The sequence below is a fragment of the Schistocerca piceifrons genome, chromosome 2 (genome assembly GCF_021461385.2).
Source record: "Schistocerca piceifrons isolate TAMUIC-IGC-003096 chromosome 2, iqSchPice1.1, whole genome shotgun sequence".
Classification (NCBI taxonomy): Eukaryota; Metazoa; Arthropoda; class Insecta; order Orthoptera; family Acrididae; genus Schistocerca; species Schistocerca piceifrons.
In genome coordinates this window covers 276,017,552-276,040,148 of record NC_060139.1, presented here as the reverse complement: position 1 = coordinate 276,040,148, position 22,597 = coordinate 276,017,552, and the positions used below count along the sequence as shown (strand labels likewise).

At 45.0% G+C, this 22,597-nt stretch overlaps 1 protein-coding gene across 2 annotated transcripts in view; it reads left to right on the top strand.

The window, feature by feature from the left end:
* Window positions 1-22,597, top strand: part of LOC124776901 (speckle-type POZ protein B-like) — an 81,084-nt gene that overhangs the window by 8,369 nt on the left and 50,118 nt on the right. For both annotated transcript variants that reach the window (XR_007015664.1, XM_047252101.1), the window contains exon 2: window positions 4,239-4,802. Coding sequence is in view for 1 of the 2 variants with exons in the window: in XM_047252101.1 (XP_047108057.1) it covers window positions 4,258-4,802 (545 nt within the window). In the remaining variant the exon portion in view is untranslated. The remainder of the gene's footprint in view (window positions 1-4,238; window positions 4,803-22,597) is intronic.

Sequence of the window (22,597 nt, the reverse complement as noted above, 5' to 3'; positions counted from 1 at the left end):
CACTGGGAGGCGAAGATGTGCGTGAGCAGTGTAGGAAGCCCCTGACGCCGGGAGTGCAGTAGTGGTGGACGATGCGTTGCTCGAGGTCTGCGTGGGTGGGCAGCTGCTAGCGGTGGTCGTGGAAACTGGCGTGGTTGCAGTGATCGGAGTCACTGAGACGGCATGCGGGGAGGGGGTGCAATGATGTCGGGCATATAAGTATGTGCAACCCCGTGCGCATGGACATTCGAATTGCAGTTCTTGAACGTCATTGGCACATCAGGCCAAACTGAAGGCGACTGGTTAGCTGAGGGGTGAAACACAATGTCCTTCACTCGGTTATTGTTCATAATGTCACTAAGCGACCTGCACTGTCCATGTAGCAGCCGTTGCTGTTTCGTAGCATTCGACGGTGTATATGTTGGGCCAGTTACAGTTAAATGGCCGCCGGCATGACTTTTAACCAAATGTACACTAGGAATACTAGAAAAAATGCAAGCACAGTTAATTAGGGTGCGAGGCACTGGCACAAATCGACACCAGTAGATCCATTGTTCTGAAGACAATGTGGACCGGCACACGAAGTCCGTTAATGATGATAAGAAGCACAAAATCATTCCCGAACACACAACAACGATGTTGGAGTCAACACTGTGGGTATTACGATTTGTAGATTGGTAATAACATACTTTTGCAGCCAAATGAACATTTGTTTACACACTGAGCGAGGTGAATACAATATGGCTGTATGAACATAGCACGCAAAGAGATAGACAAAGTCAAGTCACAGATCATCGGGTCCAAAGACATGGTACTTCACACCAGAGCGCCACATGGTTTTTCTTATTACTGTGTATTTTTATTTTGTCAGATTATGGTACCATTTGTGTAAACTTACTATATTTTTTGTGCATAGTCAAATGAACATAGCAATTGTGGTGATAATAATAATTATTGAACTCATCACTGATATATATTAAACACTATTCTTTCTTCTTTTCTGTTACTCTCCCCTGTTGAACAGTTTTCCATGGACTCTTCCAATCTACTGATCCAATTTCGAAACTTGACAGTTGCTTATCATTAGTGCCTCATATGCCCCTTTGGAATTGTGGCTCGGATAACAAAACGGCATTGACACTGCTAGTGTCACATGTACTCTTCGATATTTTTGTAATTGAAGTTATTAGGTTTTGTACAAAGACTAACTGATATTTTTAAACATTTCACTCCAGCTGTATGTTATTTAGGATAGTTTGTGCACTGTGTAATTAATGAAGAATGAAAGTTTAGTGAACATAGGAAACGAGTTTTGCCATAAAGTTTATTGTTCATCCATCAGGAGGAAACTGCGTGTACGGAATGTTGCTTGAAGGTGTATATAGGTATATATTATATGAACTGTGTGAAGAGTGATGGGTGTAAAGGGACTGTAATATCACACTAAAGAGAGCAGTGGATTGGAAAGATCAGAATGATAGACAAATGTGTACTTTATTGAGGACTGTGTGTGTTATTTGGTGGGCAGCAGTGGAATATGCTGGCTCAGGAAACAAAGCAAGAGAGAACAAAATGTAATGTGCAGGAAGACTGTAGTATGGAAAGGAAATAACCATTCTGGTTAATATTAAAAACAGCCATAGGTTGCACAATGTTCTTTATTAGTTCAAATGTAACGCTTTTCACCTGGGTAAGTCATCATCAGGTTAACCTGCACGATGTCTGTCATCAGTCGTAGCAGCATAGAATAAGACCACGCTCATAAACTGTAAGCCTGACCCCTAATCAAAGTGTCATGGGCCAATCCACACTCACACAATGTATACACAGTAATGCTTTACTAATTATGAGTGATGATTGGTGATCCACATCACAAGAGATAACCTCATGATGCCCTACCCAGGTGAAATGCATCATTTCTTAAACAATAAAGAACATTGTGCAACTGAGGACTGTTTTCAATATTAATCACAATATGAGGTTGCTGTACCATCGTGTCACAATGAATTGCAATAAATTTTGATTATTCTGACACCTTTTTGTGTTGGATAGAGTTGCACCAAGGCACAATTTTATGAAACCTGTAATGCTTGTGGACAAACAATGTTGCTGCTTCCATTCCTCTTGCCTTTGTTTGGTGATCTGCTTTGAACTGCTATAAGTTGACACTTCTATTGAGGCCAGGACACATTATGACATTGTGGGAAACATATGTCTTGTGTTTGTGTAATAGTGATTGCATGGGCTTGTATGATGAGACTTAATACCGGAGAGGTGATATTCTTATCTGGTTGTACTCGACAAAAATGGAAAGACTTCAGTAGTCCGTTACGTAAGTAATGTGGAGAGATGTAGAATATATAGCAGTTACATACAAACAAGAAAGGAAAGTACAGAAACTGCTATTGGGTTTTATGAGTGGTTCAGCTGATTCAGGGAGTGAGAGCTCCAAATTAACAGGTCAGAGGAGTATTCCACACCAAGTAAGTGATGTATGTTTGACATACAGGCATCACGAAACTTTGTGCGTGACAGAATTTGGCTTTGTCTTTTTTTAAATAGAGTCTTCCCATTTGAGACATCCTGACTGTTAAAATTAAAGAAACACACCTGCAGGGCTCCACACAAGGAGGCCATCTAAACCAGGGCTTTCCTTTCTGCTAGCATACCATATGAAACCAAGCCCACTGCATGAAGTTTTCAACACCAAAACATAGAAAATTCAAAGAGAAATCCAAACAGCCTAGACAGTAAGTATATCTAGCTCTCAGTACTAGAAGAGATCAGACAGAAGCACATGTAAACAACCAGTTATTTAAACCCAACCCCCCTCCCAACCAATGGGCAAGCCCAAGTGACACACCTAAGACAACTGTGTTGGATGCCTTCTAAGCTCATCAAGTGGCACTGCTTAGAGGCTGTTGAAGTACTCTGTTTCTGATGACTTGGGTTTGTCTGTTGCGGGTAGCAGACAGAGGTTCAACACTGATCCTCTCATCTTGGGTCCATCGTGAATGGTTCAGTTAGCAAGAATGGTCCCCACAAAAGACAGACGACCAGTTTTCAGTCATAGGCCAGCTCACAGTTTTTGTGCGTCGGATAGTTCCAGTATAGTACACAGTGAAGATTTCATTCAGCAGACGGACATTAATGTGACTGTTAATAACAGCTAGAAGCAAAGTGTGATTCACCAATGTGAATTACTCTTCCAATATTTTTTAGATTATGTCATACTATGCACTGATTTGTCACACATTTTATGACATAGTAATGGTCAGTATATGTATTTGCATTTTTGGCTGCTGTTTATCACTGACAAAAATGATTAATGAGTATCAGGAATGGTTCATTTTATTGAACTGCTTTATTATTTTCTCTGTGTCTTGTATAGCATCTATGGAAAAAAGGTGTTATTGATTCCTGAATGAATGATTTGTGGAGTTCATTAGCTATTTGCATGTTCTAGGGGTTGTGACTCATAATCTGTTGCAGTGTTGTATAGTGTAAATCAGTTTACATACATAATACTTGGTATGTTGAAAAAGGGAACATGCTGACCATTCACATGCTTGTTTTGACATTAAGCTGTACAGTGGGTGATGAAAGTAAAAGATGAAGAACAAGGACCTTCCAGTTTTTTTTTATTTACTGATGATATAAACAATACACCTCTTTCTCCGTTCACTCTTCACACAAGCGTACATTCAGCAACTACACAAGTCATGATTTGCAAAGAAAAGAAACTTGAATTTTCAGGTTTTCTTGGTGTGCTTGATTAATAGTGCTTTCAGCTGCCATCTATAACTGAGTGCAACTCATACTGGCCCTTGCTCTCTTTGATGCTCATTTGTATGTTGGAGTCATCATTGTTATTCTGTGAAATGCACATTCCCTTGGCATTTTACAGATCTTTGAACTCTGATTGAAATAGCAGTGAGACACCAATAATACTTCAAACTAATTTGGGTCTAAGCAGTGAGTATGCATAACAACACAGGTCACAACACTTGAAGAAGCCAATTGGGTACAAAAATTGTATCAGCAACTTGACTGAAAACCTGAAGACACAACACGTTAAAAAAAAAAAAAAAATTGTTTGGGATCTTGAAGTGAGAAATTCTGTGAACTTTATATTCTCCTCAAAATAATTTATGCTGTTTTTACATGTCATACTCTGTTGTAGCAGAAGATTAATACATGACACTGAGCTTTAAGAGTAACTAGTAAAGAATTTTAAAGTTGTGTTTTGGCAATTTCAGGTCAGCAGCCTTGCTTAATATGCAACAGCCACAGGGAAGCCTACCAAACAACCTGAGATCTTTGTTGGAGTCGGGACTGGGTGCTGACGTCTTGGTGGTGGCTGCGGATGGCCACCTGGCTGCCCACAGCTCGATACTGGTGGCTCGCAGCCCAGTGTTCAGTGCGTTACTCCGCCGGATGAAGCAGATGGTCTCGATCCGCGACATGCCTGTGGATGTGGTGCGGCAACTACTGACCTTCATGTACACGGATGAGGTGCCACAGCTGCAGAGTGTAGCACCCCAGCTGCTGGCACTTGCGGACAGATTCGAGCTGCCAGTGCTGAAGGAGAAGTGCGAGCAACATCTGATTGAGAACTTACGTGTGGAGAACACGCCACTGTACTGCGTGCTCGCCCGGCGGCACTCATGTCCGCTGCTCCATAGTGCAGCCATCGATTACTTTGCGAGGCACGCTCATCAAGTGGTGTGCTCACAGGGATGGATTGAGGAGCTGAGGAAGGACCCTAAGCTGCTGGCAGAGATACCCCACCTAGTGGCCAACCACGCTGTTTCGATAGCCAGGTTTGTGTGACTTAGGCTTCTGCCCACTGTGTTTGTGCCTGGTTCTAATTAATGCCCTGAAGGCTGTTGTGAACCTGCTGCATGAAAATTACTTGCAGTTTGTATGGGTGATGCAGATGTTAATCTTCTTTTCAATACGAGGCGCAAAGCAAAAATGTTGCTGGTCTTCATTTTTAATGTAGATATTGTAACAACTGCGCTCATGTTTTAACAACTGTAAGGTACACATTAGGTTTGAGTTAGGTGCAAGAGTAATTTCGTATATTTATGACTCATCTCGCAAGACACTGTACTTCCCCTGCTATCTGTTAATTTGGATTAGTTTTTGTAGGTCTCACACCCCTGAATCAGCTGATCCACTCATTAAACCCAATAGCAGTTTCTATACTGTCCTATCTTGTTTTTATGTAACAGCTCTCATATTGCCATCAAACGCAAGGTTATTAATTGTGTAGTTATATTTCAGTTTACTGAGGATTGGGAAGAAACATATTCAGCAGTCCACATTAAATTTACAACAGTTTGCATTCCATTTTAAACTGCTCACAGTAAAATTTGTAGCCGGCCGGTGTGGCTGTGCGGTTCTGTGCACTTCAGTCTGGAACCGTGTGACCGCTGCGGTCACAGGTTCGAATCCTGCCTCGGGTATGGATGTATGTGATGTCCTTAGGTTAGTTAGGTTTAAGTAGTTCTAAGTTCTAGGGGACTGATGAACACAGATGTTAAGTCCCATAGTGCTCAGATCCAGTAAAATTTGTAAATGGCAAACAAGCATCAACCTCAGTGCACTTATGTACTTCAAGGAGAACGAAATACATGTTAGAATATGGCAGGATACAGATTAGCTGGCTGTTTTTCAAGGATTTCCCTGCATGGTGGGGAAGTGGCTATGTACGTAAAAAACAGTATTACATTTGCGTCCATAGACATATCACGGCACTGCACTGAACAGGTATTTGACTGATGTGCAGAGTCAGTTCAATTTAGTGAAACTAAACTTCTAATTGTTCTTGTTTACAGGTCCTCTAACTCTGACTTCAGAGAATTTTTGCTCAAGCTAGAGATGGTTCTTTATTCACTTTGTAGGAAGTACTGGAAATTAGTTATATGTGGTGGCTTCAATATAAATTTTGTATATGATTGTGCATGATCGGAGGCAGACTGTGTTTTTGTAAAGTAGGGTGCAGGGGAACAGTAGCACAGCTATAGATATTATTTTTATTTATTCTTCATTACTAGATATAAAGTCAGTTCATAGTAAAAATATTTCTGTAACTGATAAATCAGATATATGTACAGTATTTAACAATAATTTTCTGAGCATTGTTGGTGAATTAAATAAATAATTAGTTTCTACAGGGAATCATATAACTTCCTTGCCAAATGCCTTTCCGAGATTGACCTCTGAAATACTCCTCTGTGATACAAACAAGGGGGAGATTGACTCAATAATTAAATCACTGAAGACTAAGGATTCTCATGGATATGATGGAGGGCATAGCAGAATATGCTGCACATTTAGCCCTGTATTTAGCCATATTTGTAAATTTTCCTTTAGGCATGGTCAATTTCCTGAATGATTAAAGTACTCAGTAGTAAAGCCGCTTTATAAAAATGGAGAAGGGAATAATGTAGACGATTTTAGACCTATTTCTATGCTATCATTGTTTGCTAAAGTTATTTGAAAGGCGGCGTACGTAAGGATAATTGATCATTTTATACTGCACGATTTGCTATCAAATGTACAGTTCGGCTTTAGAAGTCATCTAAGATGGGTTAAAGAAAAGGTTTCAAACACTAGGCATATTTTTTGATTTAACTAAGGTGTTTAATTGTGTTGATCATAAAATACTGCTCCAGAAGTTGGACCATTACGGAATACGGAGAGTAGCTCACGATTGGTTCACCTCTTACTTTAGCAACAGACAGCAAAAGGTCATTATTCACAATGCTGAGAATGGCTGTGGAGTGGAGTCTAAATGGGGTATGGTCAAGTGGGGGTGCCCCAGGGATCAGTGTTGGGGCCACTCCTCTTCCTTATTTATACAAAGGATATGCCCTCTAGTATTATGGGTAACTAAAATATTTCTGTTTGCTGATGGCACTAGCTTGGTAGTAATGGATGTTGTGTGCAACATTGGCTTGGTTTAAAAAAGTGCTGCTCATGACCTAAGTTCATGGCTTGTAGAGAATAAACTAACACTAAATCACAGTAAGACTCTGTTTTTAAAGTTTCTGACACACAATTCAACAAAACCTGAAGTTTTAATTTCACAGAATGGGCATATAATTAGTGAAACTGAACAGTTCAGATTCCTAGGTGTTCAGATAGATAGCAAACTGTCATTGAAAGCCTACATACAGGATCTTGTTCAGAGACTTAATTATGCCATTTTTACTGTTCGAAAGGTATCTGAAGTGAGTGATCATTCAACATGAAAATTAGTCTACTTTGCTTATTTTCATTAGCTTGTATTGTATGGTATTATATTTTGGGGTAACTCTTCCCATTCTAAAAGGATGTTTTTGGTTCAAATGGGCGGTTTGGGCAATAAGTGGTGTAAGTTCATGAAACTCTTGTCAATCCCTGTTCATGAGTCTGGATATTTTGAGATTGGTTAGAGGGAAACATTCCACGTGGGAAAAATATATCTAAAAACAAAGATGATGTGTGAGTGTATGTTTTCCCGGCGTATACAGCTGGCGAAGAGTTCTCGGTCTTCCAGCCGGGTGGCGGTGTCTTCAAACAGCGACGTTTCGACGAGTGACATACTCATCATCTTCTGGCGAAGTGCCGCGACTTTGCGGATGCCGGTCCCTTTATACCTGCGGTGTGCCCCCCACCACCTGGCCGCGGGAGGCTGGGTCCAGAGGAGCCGGCGGGCGAGGTGGAGGGGGAAGCGGGTGCGCCGTTCGTGTCTCCGTCAGAACATTCTGATTGCGTCTCGTGAGCTGGACGGTTCTTGTTGCATTCCTGGCGTATTGCGGCTAATGCTGGATTCCAGGCCGCGCTCAGTTGATAGCCTTCGTCCCTGTTCACAAGGTTCTCGTGGACCCGTATTTCAATTGATTCTTTAATGACGCTATCCCAATAGCTCCCGGCTCGGCATAGCACCCTGGTGTTTTCGAAGTCAAAGGTGTGGTTTTCTTTGATGCTATGTTCAGCTATAGCAGATTTCTCTATCTGTCCAAGTCGAACATGCCTGATGTGTTCCTCGCACCTTTTTGAGATGCAGCGCTGCGTTTGACCAATGTACTGCACACCACATTCGCAGGCAATGTTGTATATACCAGGTGTGTTTAGTTTGAGTGGGTCTTTAGCTGAGCCCAGCAGCTCTTTCGTCTTCGGCGGTAGTCGGAAGACGGTATTTATGTTAGATTTTCTTAATAGCCTCCCGATTTTGGCTGATGTGGGCCCCAAATATGGAAGAAAGGCGAGTCTCTTGTTAACTTCCTCTTCCTCTTCCTGAACTTTGTCAGCCTGTCTCCTCTTGAAGGCCCTGCTCCCGTTTCCCCCTCCACCTCGCCCGCCGGCTCCTCTGGACCCAGCCTCCCGCAGCCAGGTGGTGGGGGGCACACCGCAGGTATAAAGGGACCGGCATCCGCAAAGTCTCGGCACTTCGCCAGAAGATGATGAGTATGTCACTCGTCGAAACGTCGCTGTTTGAAGACACCGCCACCCGGCTGGAAGCCCGAGAACTCTTCGCTAGCTGTATACGCCGGGAAAGCATACACTCACATTTACGACACCTCTACGGGGAGGAGATGCTCTGTAGCTTCAAGCTGCTGCAGAAAGAACGCAACAGGAGAGCCAAATTGCTCAGCTCACTGGCTTTCCTCCAACGTTGCCGAGACAAGAACATCTTGCCACGATTTGCGGAATTAAGACATCCTGTGAAAACGAAGAAAACCGAACGTATTTTACGGCGAGCAGGGATGGGCATTGTCAGGGAACGCATTCACTACACACGGCAAGAACTGGACAAGAATGCACGCATCCTGATCGCATGTCACCTGAAAATGGCAGAAGCATTACCGGCACACACTTGGGAGTGGGTTGACTGCAGCTCTCACGCCGACAGTGAGGTGCAGAAACGACATGTTGCCGCAAAACAGATCAACAAATTCGGCAGACTCTCTGGAGCTCAGTCGACCCAGAAGGTGACAAATAGCACCAGAGCTATTGTAAATTTGACAGATAAGGTGCTAGATGCAGCCACAACTTCTGTCCTCACGAAAGGGTTGAACTTTGCACCTGTACCAAGGACCATACCGAAACGGGACATCATCAGCAGCGTAGAGGAAGCAATCCGGGGCCTACCCAAGGAGGAAGCTGAGCAGATCCGAAGGGAGACCTGCAGGATCATCGACAAGTCACGACTCCCTAAAGCTAACATTACTGCGCAGGAGCGAGAGGCTATCCGCGCACTGAGGGATGATGCTGACATCATGGTCCTCCCAGCAGACAAGGGAAATGCGACGGTGCTGATTCGCACAGTCGACTACCAACAGAAAATCTGCTCTCTGCTGCAAGACCCAGCCTACAGGAAGCTCAACAAGGACCCTACATCGACGATGACCAGGAAAAACCTGGCGCTACTGAAGGACTCAGATCTACCAGAGGCAGTGCAGAAACGGCTGTATCCCAGAGCGCCAACGACACCGCGCCTGTATGGGTTGCCCAAGATTCACAAAGATGGGGTGCCTCTACGGCCGATTCTGGACACTATCAACTCGCACAGTTATGGACTGGCCAAATACCTGGCGACACTATTGAAACCACTGGTGGGACACTGCAGTCATCACGTGAAAAACTCCGCGGATTTCGTTAGAATACTGAAGGACATCCGAATACAGAGTGATGACCTACTCGTGAGCTTCGACGTCACCTCCTTGTTCACAAAAGTACCGCTACAAGACGCCTTGGCGCTCCTTAATCGGCACTTCGAGCCTGAAACAGTGAAGCTCTTTGAATATGCACTTACGACCACCTACTTCAAGTGCAATGGAGAGCATTATGAACAAGTGGATGGAGTGGCCATGGGATCTCCCCTTGCTCCAGGGATCACGAATCTTTACATGGAACACTTTGAGGAAGTGGCACTACAAACTGCTCACCGTAAACCCAGGCACTTCTTCCGCTATGTGGACGACACTTTCGTGATTTGGCAGCATGGCAGGCAGGCACTGGAGGAGTTTATGGACCACCTAAATGGCATACATGAGAATATAACCTTCACGATGGAAGTAGAAGAGAATGGCTGTATTCCATTCCTGGACATACTGATCAGGAAGAAAGCGGATGGCACGCTGGGCCATTCAGTATATAGAAAAAAGACACACACAGACCTGTACCTCCATGCAACCAGCTGCCACCATCCGGCGCAACGCCAGTCAGTACTGACCACCTTGGTGCATAGGGCGCACGTCATTTGTGACAAAGAAAGCCTCTCAGACGAATTACACCACCTAAGAGAGGTTTTTCGGAAAAACGGGTACAGTGAAACACAGATTGGCAGGGCCTTCAAGAGGAGACAGGCTGACAAAGTTCAGGAAGAGGAAGAGGAAGTTAACAAGAGACTCGCCTTTCTTCCATATTTGGGGCCCACATCAGCCAAAATCGGGAGGCTATTAAGAAAATCTAACATAAATACCGTCTTCCGACCACCGCCGAAGACGAAAGAGCTGCTGGGCTAAGCTAAAGACCCACTCAAACTAAACACACCTGGTATATACAACATTGCCTGCGAATGTGGTGTGCAGTACATTGGTCAAACGCAGCGCTGCATCTCAAAAAGGTGCGAGGAACACATCAGGCATGTTCGACTTGGACAGATAGAGAAATCTGCTATAGCTGAACATAGCATCAAAGAAAACCACACCTTTGACTTCGAAAACACCAGGGTGCTATGCCGAGCCGGGAGCTATTGGGATAGCGTCATTAAAGAATCAATTGAAATACGGGTCCACGAGAATCTTGTGAACAGGGACGAAGGCTATCAACTGAGCGCGGCCTGGAATCCAGCATTAGCCGCAATACGCCAGGAACGCAACAAGAACCGTCCAGCTCACGAGACGCAATCAGAATGCTCTGACGGAGACACGAACGGCGCACCCGCTTCCCCCTCCACCTCGCCCGCCGGCTCCTCTGGACCCAGCCTCCCGCGGCCAGGTGGTGGGGGGCACACCGCAGGTATAAAGGGACCGGCATCCGCAAAGTCTCGGCACTTCGCCAGAAGATGATGAGTATGTCACTCGTCGAAACGTCGCTGTTTGAAGACACCGCCACCCGGCTGGAAGCCCGAGAACTCTTCGCCAAAGATGATGTGACTTACCAAATGAAAGCGCTGGCAGGTCGATAGACACACAAACAAACACAAACATACACACAAAATTCAAGCTTTCGCAACCAACGGTTGCTTCATCAGGAAAGAGGGAAGGAGAGGGAAAGACGAAAGGATGTGGGTTTTAAGGGAGAGGGTAAGGAGTCATTCCAATCCCGGGAGCAGAAAGACTTACCTTAGGGGGGAAAAAGGACAGAGGGAAGGAGAGGGAAAGACGAAAGGATGTGGGTTTTAAGGGAGAGGGTAAGGAGTCATTCCAATCCCGGGAGCAGAAAGACTTACCTTAGGGGGGAAAAAGGACAGGTATACACTTGCACACACACCCATATCCAACCCCACACACACAGACACAAGCAGACATTTGTAAAGGCAAAGAGTTTGGGCAGAGATGTCAGTCAAGGAGAAGTTCAGATGCAAAGATGTTGTTGAAAGACAGGTGAGGTATGAGCAGCGGCAACTTGAAATTAGCGGAGGTTGAGGCCTGGCAGATAATGAGAAGAGAGGATATACTGAAGGGCAAGTTCCCATCTCCGGAGTTCTGACAGGTTGGTGTTAGTGGGAAGTATCCAGATAACCCGGACGGTGTAACACTGTGCCAAGATGTGCTGGCCATGCACCAAGGCATGCACCCAACAATTACGTTTGTTATTGTCACTGTTGCATTTAGAAATCTTTTCTGTCGTCTGTCTCTCTGTTTTTGCCACTAGTTTCACTTTTTATTCACCTTCTCCTTTTTATCGTAATCTACTATGCTTTGGTGCATGGCCAGCACATCTTGGCACAGTGTTACACCGTCCGGGTTATCTGGATACTCCCCACTAACACCAACCTGTCAGAACTCCGGAGATGGGAACTTGCCCTTCAGTATATCCTCTCTTCTCATTATCCGCCAGGCCTCAAACTCCGCTAGTTTCAAGTTGTCACCACTCATACCTCATCTGTCTTTCAACAACATCTTTGCATCTGTACTTCTGCCTCGACTGACATCTCTGCCCAAACTCTTTGCCTTTACAAATGCCTGCTTGTGTCTGTGTATGTGCGGTTGGATATGGGTGTGTGTGCGAGTGTATACCTGTCCTTTTTTCCCCCTAAGGTAAGTCTTTCCGCTCCCGGGATTGGGATGACTCCTTACCCTCTCCCTTAAAACCTACATCCTTTGGTCTTTGCCTCTCCTTCCCTCTTTCCTGATGAAGCAACCGTTGGTTGCGAAAGCTTGAATTTTGTGTGTATGTTTGTGTTTGTTTGTGTGTCTATTGACCTACCAGTGCTTTCGTTTGGTAAGTCCCATCATCTTTGTTTTTCAATAAGCTACCACTCGAATTCAAAAATCTTAGCAGTAATCCACGCGCTTTCAAATCGAAACTGGAGAGTTCCCTCATGGGTCACTCCTTCTATTCTGTTGAGAAGTTCCTTGAAAAATTAAGCTGATTCTTGTTGTATTGTTGATTGCACTTACTCAAACTTATGGATCGACTTTTTTGGATTCATAAACATTTTTTTATCTGTTATTACTTTTATGCTGTAATTTCATGTACTGACACATTCCATGACCTTGGAGATTTGCTCCTCAGTTTGGTACTAGGGAACTTGATGTGTAAATAAATAAAGAAATAAATAGAGAATGTTCATTGCAATCTTGTGCCACCAACAAAATGTTCCCTTGTAACCAAATCAATACATTTTCCAAATCAGCGCAAATACTTCTCACTTGTCATTTGTTCCTCCAAAATCACATGGTCTATGAGGGTGTCAACAGTCATGCAGCACCACACAGTGAAAGAGAAACTTGTAAATTTGTTTCCAGTGCACCATGCGGTTTGATGATCGTTGTTACATAGGCTATATTACTGATTGCAAGCCATGTGAATGTGTCTTGATCAGTAAATAATAGAAGTGAGAAAAACATTCAAAAGACAGCATTTGTTCATATGAACGCATCTGCTGCAAATGACCATTCTGTGTCCCAGATTCCTCATGGGACAGCCTGCGTATATGTCCCATGTAAGTCTGATATCCCCGATATGTCCGACTGTATACTGACACACTCGAACTTATTTTACTGAATTATATTTTGTGTACTTAACAATTGCCCATGTGCAGAGTCAAACAGTGGAAAGTCCAGGATGGAATTATGACAATGTTATGAAAAGGACTCACCATGTAGCAGAGATGTTGAGTCACAGGCAGGCACAACAAAAACAGTAGTAAACACGCAAGCTTTTTGCCAGACGGCCACCCCCTAAACACACACACACACACACACACACACACACACACATGCCAACCCAGCTCACACACACACACACACACACACACACACACACACACACACATGCCAACCCAGCTCACACACACACGCACACACACACACACACACACACACACATGACCACAGTCTCTGGCTGCTGAGGGCAGACTTTGAGCTGTGGCACATGATGATAGAAGCAATCTGGGTGGTTGTGGGTAAGAATGCTGGGGCGGGGAGGGGGAATGGGAGGGACAGCATGTATGTGTGTGATATGATAATGTGGTGTATGCAGGGATGAGGTGGAGAGAGGGTAGGGCAGCTAGGTGCAGTAGAGAGGTTAGGAGATTGTGGGGAAAGGGGGGGGGGTGAGGGGGGCATAAAAGGAGAAAATTAAAAAGACTGTGGGTGTGTTTGTGGAATAGAAGGCTGTGGAGTGGCAAAAGGGAACGGTATAGGTAGGTGAAGGACAGGGTGACTAAGGAAGGCTGACGCCAGGAGGGTTACAGGAACGTAGGATATGTTCCATGGAGAGTTCCCACCTGCACATGTCAGAGAATCTGATGTTTGTAGGAAGGACCCATATTGCACAGGCTGTGAAGCAGTCATTGAAATGAAGAAAGTTGTATTGGTCAGCATGCCCAGCAACTAGCTGGTCCAGCTATTTCTTGGCCACAGTTTGTTGGTGGACATTCCTGTGGACAGACAGTTTGTGAGCTGTTATGCACACATAGAATGGAATGAAGCACAGTGGTTTCAGCACACATGACTGGTTTCACATCATTTCAAGGCATGTCAAGAGATAAGTCAAAACCCTGGCAGACAATGTGATTCATGTGCTTCAGTCCTGGATGGTAATGAGTCATGAGAGAAATTCCCCTCTGTGGCTGGACAATGGGACTTATATAGATGGTGGGTGACTAGAGAGACAAGGCATGGGAGATCAGTTTCTGTACAAGGTTGGGAGGGCAATTACGGTCTGTGAAGGCCTCAGTGAGACCCGTAGTGTATTTTGAGTGGCTGCTTGTCCGTACAGATGCAATGGACAAAACTGCTTCACTCTATTTCAGTTTTCTACATCTCTCATTGTCTTTCCCATGTATTTTTCATCACCCCCCTCCCACCTCTGTTCAGTACAATGCACTTAGCTTTTCACTCTTATTAACTCATGCATGATGTTTTAGTAGTAATCTCTGTCTTCCATATTACCCTGTCTTCCACCTTTAAGCTCTCAGGTTTTCAAATCTCGACCAATGCAGTTCCCAACAATCAGTCTTTCCTTCTCATCCCTACGGTAAGTCTCCCCTGACCCGCAGTTCTGGGTGGCTTTCCCAAAATGTACCCCTTTTCCTAGACCTCTCCAGTCCTTTTCCTTCAGCCTTGTTCCTTCCCATTCCACCCTTCTGCCTGAAGAAGGAGCCACTGGCTCCAAAAGCTTGCCAATCGCAACAGTCTTTTATGTGTGTGTTCTGCTGCTACTTGATGAGTATCCAATTAAATATTTTTATAAGTAATTGATTGTTTTCATTGTTATTAAGCAAGAAAGGGAACACTAATACAGTCTGTAGGGGTCTCAGAATATGGTGATAATCTTCTTAATACATATGGACTGTTTTTTTTTTCCAAACATAATTGGCTTGCTGCTTCCATGAAAGTTGATCATGTATGCATAAGCCTAAGAATTTACAATCTATACAGGTTTTTAATAGAGTCTGATCAGCCACAGTATTTTGCCTGTTTGGACCACTTGGTTTAAAATGAATAATATTGGTTTTTATGAGTTTACTTTTAGGTTTTCTCTTTCAATGTGAGCTCTTGCCTTTTCAGTAAAGTTATGTATCTCTTTAACTAGGTGGGCCTCACTGTCTGCATAGCAGACACCAGATGTGTTGTCTGCATACATAGTGATCAATTTCTTATCGTCAAGAGAACTTGGGAAATCACTTACATAGCATATGAATAGGACTGGACCTGAAATGGAGCCCTGAGGAACACCAAAATTTATATCTCTTATAGTTAACCTTCCCCTCTCCAGTATTTCTCCATTAGAGTATATCATCTCCATGCACTGCTGTATACCTTTTAAGTATGTTTCTAGCAATTGTGTGAGTTTTCCAGTGACACCACTCTTCTCAGTTTTTGATAAGAGCATGTCATGATGTACTCTATCAGAAGCCCTTGAGAGGTCCAGGATTACTCCTGCTGCTTGGGATTTTTCATTTATTTTTTCAATTACATGATGGACAAGTTTTACTGCTGCTGACATGGTACTTCGACCTCTTCTGAACCATGCTGGAATCCAGTTAATATGTCAGCATTGTTGTAATGGTCCAGGATTTCTTTGATTTTGAAGGTTGATTTTTCTGGATACTCACTTTTTTTGTTGGCATTGCTCTATTTAAGTGCTCAGTCAGAATTTCTGTGGACAAGTTCCATTTATTGTTGACCCCAATGGTAGTTATAACTGATTCCCATGATTCCTGGCTTAAACTATGTGTTAGTGTAGCAATGCTTATTGAAATCAACCGACTAAAAGTAGGGTAAATTAGAATGTCAGTGGTTTTTGTTTTTGGATTCTAGTGCAAGCCATTTATGAGAGATTGTGTTTTAAAAAGTTTCCATGCCAACACTTGTTTGTACCATTCAACCTGTGGGAGTTTGGGTCCTTACCATTATAAATAACAACCCGTTGATCCACTTGTTAAAACAATGAGCACATTTATTGTCACACTTCAGATATACGTCATTACACATTGAAAGTACCCCATAGACAGAACATAATGGCCGCCTAGGTCCAATGAGTTTTTTGCGTGCCAGAGATGTTATGGCACATCAGTGTTGCCACAGAGCCCCCCCACAGTGCGGAGCACGAGGCTCTGGTTGTTGTGGGGAGAGGGTGCAGGTGTCGCGCCGTCCTCGTCCGGAGGGGGAACTCGGCGGGGCGGGGCCAGGGTTTGAGCCCTTTTGGATGGAAAAATGTAATCACGGTGCCACACCAGTGGGAGTATGCGGCGACCGGTTCGTGAGGTGACAGAGGGGGTGGGGGAATAGATGGAGACACAAGGTACAACAGTTACAGTGTCCCCGTGGCGTCAATGAAAGATTGAATGAGGGAAGGATCTAAGGAATTGGGGATCTTGGGGATCGGTGAGGAGTGGAGAACGGAAAGTTGGAAGGTGTCGTCAGCGGAGTGGGGGATGACTAAGAGAGAATCATTTGTGGTAGTTATACAGATGTCAAATGGTAAAAAGTGAGACGTCGATGGAGATGGTAGTGGGTTGTTGAATGTCGGGTGAGAAGTGTGTGATGGGCGTAGGAGGAGAGGGTAGGGTGAAAGGTGTGGACCCGGACTCTGCCCAGTGAGGTTCCTGGCGTTGGGGAAGGGGACGTGACCAGCGTGTCGTCCCTTGAGGGGGCGGCAGTGTGGAGGTCGTCGTCCGTCGTGGTTGGTGGTGTCGGATCACTGGAGGTGTTGTCGTCTGCAGTGACCCATGCTGTCATCCCTAAGCATCACAGCTTCACACGTGGCTAACCACTGGTGCACGAATGTTTTAGGCGGAGTGTGTACTTTTGGAGCGGGTGCTCTCTGCAACCGTATTGTCTGTCGTATGTTCTCGATTAGCACGGGGTATTTGATGGTATCTTGGAGCGGTGAAGGCTCGACAAGCTCAGCTGGTAGGGTCAATGGCTCGCCATAGAGCAGTTCGGCCACCAAGCACTGCAGGTCAACTTTATATACAGAACGGAGGCCTAGCAGTACCCACGGGAGGGTGTGTAACCACCGTTCCCTGGGGCACATTAGCACTGTCTTTAATGTGCAGTTCCATCGTTCCACTAAGCCATTTGATTGGGGGTGGTAGGCTGTTGTGTGAATGCGGCTGATGCCAAAGAGCTCACACATTTTTGTGAAGAGGACAGCCTCAAACTGACGGCCTTGGTCTGTAGTAATGGTTTCGGGGCAGCCGAAATGTGCGACCCGTGTGGAGAGGACAGCGTTGGCGACTGTTTCGGCCAAAATATCGGCTAGAGGGGTTGCCCTGACCCATCTAGTTGTTCTGAAGTATTGGTAACCATCCACCTGGGGAAGGGGGCCGACAATGTAGTGGAGTCTGCCAGAAGGAGAGTGGAAGACGCCTGAGGAGGGCGTGGAGCTGTGTCCGACTTTGGACCGCTGGCACGAAATAAAAGTGCGACACCAGTTGCGACGGTCTTTGCAAAGTGAAGGCCATACGAAACGCTCAGCGATGATGTGCTTAGTTGTGCGAATGCTCGGGTGGGCAAGACTGTGGAGTGCGTCAAACACCGAGTGACACAAAGAGGAGGGGACGTGGCATGCCAGTGGAACTGTCACACCATAGCTCCAAGCATGTGCCAGGGATCGTCTTGCGCGCCAGGCGCAGAGAGTGATTATTGTCAGATAATAGGCTCATCAAGGAGTCATCATTTGTTTGCGTTCGAGCAAGATATGCCCGAGATCCGGGAGAAATAATCAGGGGCTATGTTGTCAGATCCCCGAACGTATTGTACATTACTTGTGTATTGTGAAATGAGGTCGAAATAACGGAACCTCCTAGGAGGTGGGTCGGCTGTAGAATTTGAGTGCTTGGGTGAGAGGTTTGTGGTCTCTTAAGATCGTGAGGGAGCATCCCTCGACATCTTTGCGGAAATATCTAATGGCTTCGTAGACGCTAAGAGCTCTCTGTCGAAAGCGGACATTTTGCACTGAGAGAGAGAAAGATATTTCGCTAGTGTCCATGGTGAGTAAAAGTATTGCATCCGGGTGTAGATGGGCAAGCGTGATGGCTTCCGTGAGTGCGGTTTTGAGTTTTTTGAAAGACACATGCATGACCTCTGTCCACGGCAAGTGCCTGTTGCTTGATGCTTGTTGCCCGCACAGTGCGTCTGTGAGGGGGACCTGTAATCCGGCGGCTCTTGGAATGTGGCGGTGGAAAAAACTGATCATTTCTAAGAACCGGTGGAGTTCATGGTATGTTTCTGGTATTGGCAGCTGTTTGATAATGTCTATTTTCTCTTGCGTGGGCCGGATACCATCGGCTGAAACTGTGTGTCCCAGAAAACCAACAGAATCCTGTCTCAGTTTGCATTTGTCTTTGTTGACAATCACACCGTGGGATTGTAATGTGTCAAACAGCATCCGGATGTGAAGCTCGTGTTCCTCCGGAGAGGAAGAAAAGATCAAAATGTCATCCAGGTACGCGTAGCAGAATGGTAGGGGTCGTAACACTGTATCTACGAACCTCTGCCAGGTTTGGGCAAAGTTTTTCAATCCGTAAGGGATGTAAACGTATTCGAAGAGGCCGAAGGGTGTGGTGATGGCGGTTTTAGGGATATCTTGTTCATACATTGGTATTTGGTGATATGCTTTGTCACAGTCTGTTGTGTTGTTGTGGTCTTCAGTTCTGAGACTGGTTTGATGCAGCTCTCCATGCTACTCTATCCTGTGCAAGCTTCTTCATCTCCCAGTACTTACTGCATCCAACATCCTTTGGAATCTGCTTAGTGTATTCATCTCTTGGTCTCCCTCTACGATTTTTACCCTCCACACTGCCCTCCAATACTAAATTGGTGATCCCTCGATGTCTCAGAACATGTCCTACCAACCGATCCCTTCTTCTAATCAAGTTGTGCCATAAGCTCCTCTTCTCCCCAATTCTATTCATACCTCCTCATTAGTTATGTGATCTACCCACCAATCTTCAGCATTCTTCTGTAGCACCACATTTCAAAAGCTTCTATTCTCCTCTTGTCCAAACTATTTATCGCCCATGTTTCACTTTCATACATGGCTACACTCCATACAAATACTTTCAGAAACGACTTCCTGACATTTAAATCTATACTCGATGTTAACAAATTTTTCTTCTTCAGAAACGCTTTCCTTGCTATTGCCAGTCTACATTTTATATCCTCTCTACTTCGACCATCATCAGTTATTTTGCTCCCCAAATAGCAAAACTCCTTTACTACTTTAAGTGTCTCATTTCCTAATCTAATTCCCTCAGCATCACCTGACTTAATTCGAACTACATTCCATTATCTTTGTTTTGCTTTTGTTGATGTTCATATGATACCCTCCTTTCAAGACACTGTCCATTTCGTTCAACTGCTCTTCCAAGTCCTTTGCTGTCTCTGACAGAATCACAATGTCATCGACCAGTCACTGGAGGGTGGGCGTACAATGCTTGCTTTCAATAGGTCCAAGATGATTGCTTTCGCCGCTTTGAGTTTGTGTGGATTCAGGCGTTGTGGTCGCTGTCTGACCGGAGGGCCCTCAGTCATATTGAGTTTGTGACATGCGTCGCTCGTGATTGATAACATGCAACGTGCGCGGGTTGCGGCATTCGAACACTCGTGCAATGAGTCAATGGTTTGAGTGCATGCTGGTTTGTGCGAAGAGCGAATACCTCGAAGTGAGGCCAGTTCGGATTTCATGCTCTGTAATGTCTGTTCTGTACGTTCGATAAGGGAGGTGAGCTTGGCCTGCGTTTGCTTGAGTTCACTGATTTCTTGCCATTGTAGTAGCATGTTGCAACGTTTACTAGTTAACTTGCCCGCAAGAAGAGCACATTCAATCTGCAATAGTGAAATGTCAATGTTTGTTGACTGAATGGGTGATACAGACACAGTGGCTGTGAGGGCAATAGTCTATAGTGAAGGTTGGTGGACTAATGTACTTCGCGTAATGTCTAGCGAAAATTTGTGGTGTCGCAGAAAGTCAATACCTAAGACCAGACAAGTCACCTGTGCCATATGAAAAGTCCATGAAAACTTCAAATCTTTTGACAGTTTGAGCGTTAAAGGCGCGCTGTACCTAACACTTTGATATGAGAGTTATTAGCCACGCAGAACAGTCTGGGCAAAGAAGTGAACGTGGTAGGTACGAGAGCTGGGGGTATTACACTCATATCAGCACCACTGTCAATGTGGAATTTAGTTCCTGAGACAAGGTTAAGAGCGAATAGACAACAGTCGGCGCTTACCGTGTTAGATGCTGTTGCTGCTGTAAGGCGTCTTTTTTCCTGTGCGTGAGATGCTGTGCCTATGGCGCCTCATGAGCTGCATTTCCCGCCACGCAAGGGCTGCAACATTTCCTGGCCGCGTCGCCGAATTTGGCGTGGAACCAACACAGCAGCCATGGCTTATGTCGTGGAGGCTGTATCTGGTTCCCCGTGATGGCAGGCAGATATCACCACTGTCGTAGCATGAGCGCTGAGGAAGCGAGCTCGCCCGAATCCTGGAGGGGGAAGAAGGGTTGACATGCTGTTGAGATTGCTACCCCCACTCTTCATGCTGTGCGCTCGCCTGTTAATAAACCTGAAAGCTCGATCCGCGACTGAAAGCTTCTCATCCAAGGTGCTGTTGGTGAGCGGCAGGAGCTGTAGTTTATTGCTTCCGACATTTTGACGAGCCACATCAACCATAATGCTGTATCGGGTAGCAAATCCACAGGTACGAGGGCGTGGAGTCGTCACCATAGTCCCAATGGGGTGAGGTCGTGCAGGTGTTCCTCATGAATGATGTGAAGAATAATCTTGTCCTGAGCTCGAGAAAGTCTTTCACAAATGAGTCTTTTCGCGTTCGTATATTTCGGTGAAGGCAGCGGGTTGATCATGATGTCACTAATCAAATCCAAATGGTCATGCAAATGTCCCACCAAACACACGAAGTGTGATTCTTCTGAGTCAATGCCTGTGGCGGTGAATATAGAGTCGATTAACTCGAACCATGAGTTGGGCTGCGTTTTTGCAAAAGTCGGCAGTTTAGGTAACTTAGTTGGTTTGGAATCTACGACCACTGGGTGTGTAAGAGCCACAGGTGTGGGAGCAGTCAATATGGCATGGCATCTGCTGGGGCAGGAGGAGGGGGGGGGGGTGGAGGCCCAGGGGCCTGTAAACTGTTAAACCCCTCGGATCGGTCGTTATTGCTGTCTGATGTCTAGCAAAGTGGGTGAGGTACTAGGAGAGGTCACATTCACTATACACAGTTCAGTTCGATCAGAAAATTGAGGCTGTGTGTAGCCTGGTGTGGAACTGATTCGCAGCGTGGATGACGTAGCAGCCGTGTAGTGGCACTGCTTCGAAAGTTGGTGCAAAGTTCTGAGGGGGGTTGTGCACCCCTGAGCGTGCAACGTTAGCGGTGGAAAGTCCGGATCTCTTTTCACACTTTGTCCTGTATGTTCAAAAGAACGATCATGAGGCAAGATGGCGGGTGGTACGTACGTGTTGTCTGTAAGTGTTGTGGTACTGCAATCCACTCGCAGGTCGGAGGGCCTCGAAATGTTCGATGTATAGAGTCCACGCGTAGTGCAGGTGGGTGGCATGGTCGGATTCTGACCGTAGAAATCATATGGCGGTACACCTCGTTGCGTAGGCCACATGACGATACAGGCGGTTCACTCGTACACACACGATTGTTATTGTTATTGAACTCGAGTAGAACACGGGAAGAGCTTAACAAACTGTCGTCAGGGTCACCAATGTAGGAGTTTGGGTCCTTATCATTATAAATAACAACGCGTTGATCCACTTGTTAAAACAATGAGCACATTTATTGTCACATGTCAGATATACGTCATTACACATCGAAAGTATCACATAAACAGAAAATAATGGCCGCCTTGGCCCAAAGAGTTTTTTGCATGCCAGAGATGTTATGGCACGTCAGTGTTGCTGCAAACCTTTGTAGTTCCTAGGTACAAATTTGTTATGTTCGCTTACAGTGTACTTGTTTGTTCCTTGAGTGAATTATGACTTGTTAGTCAGTGTGTGATAGTCCAAGCATATGTACATGTTGTAAATTTTACAACAGACACTGCTCATGTGACAACAATAGGTGTTAATTTTAACCCTCTTCTGTCATCACATGTTTCCTTGTGTTATGTTGTCTAATAATTGCACTACCACTTTCATATAACTGGCTGAAGAGGTGATGGTTGACATCTATTGGGGTATCTAGCCACATACACTGTACAAGAGTACCCCAACAGATGTCAACCGTCACCTCTTCAGCCAGTTATGTGAAAGTGGTAGTGCAACTCTTAGACAACATAACACAAGGAAACATGTGATAACAGAAGAGGGTTAAAATTAACCTTCTGGCAGGCACACCTATTGTTGCCACATGAGCAGGTGTCTGTTGTAAAATTTACAACATGGACATATGTCAATAAAAAGAAGCCTGTGTTG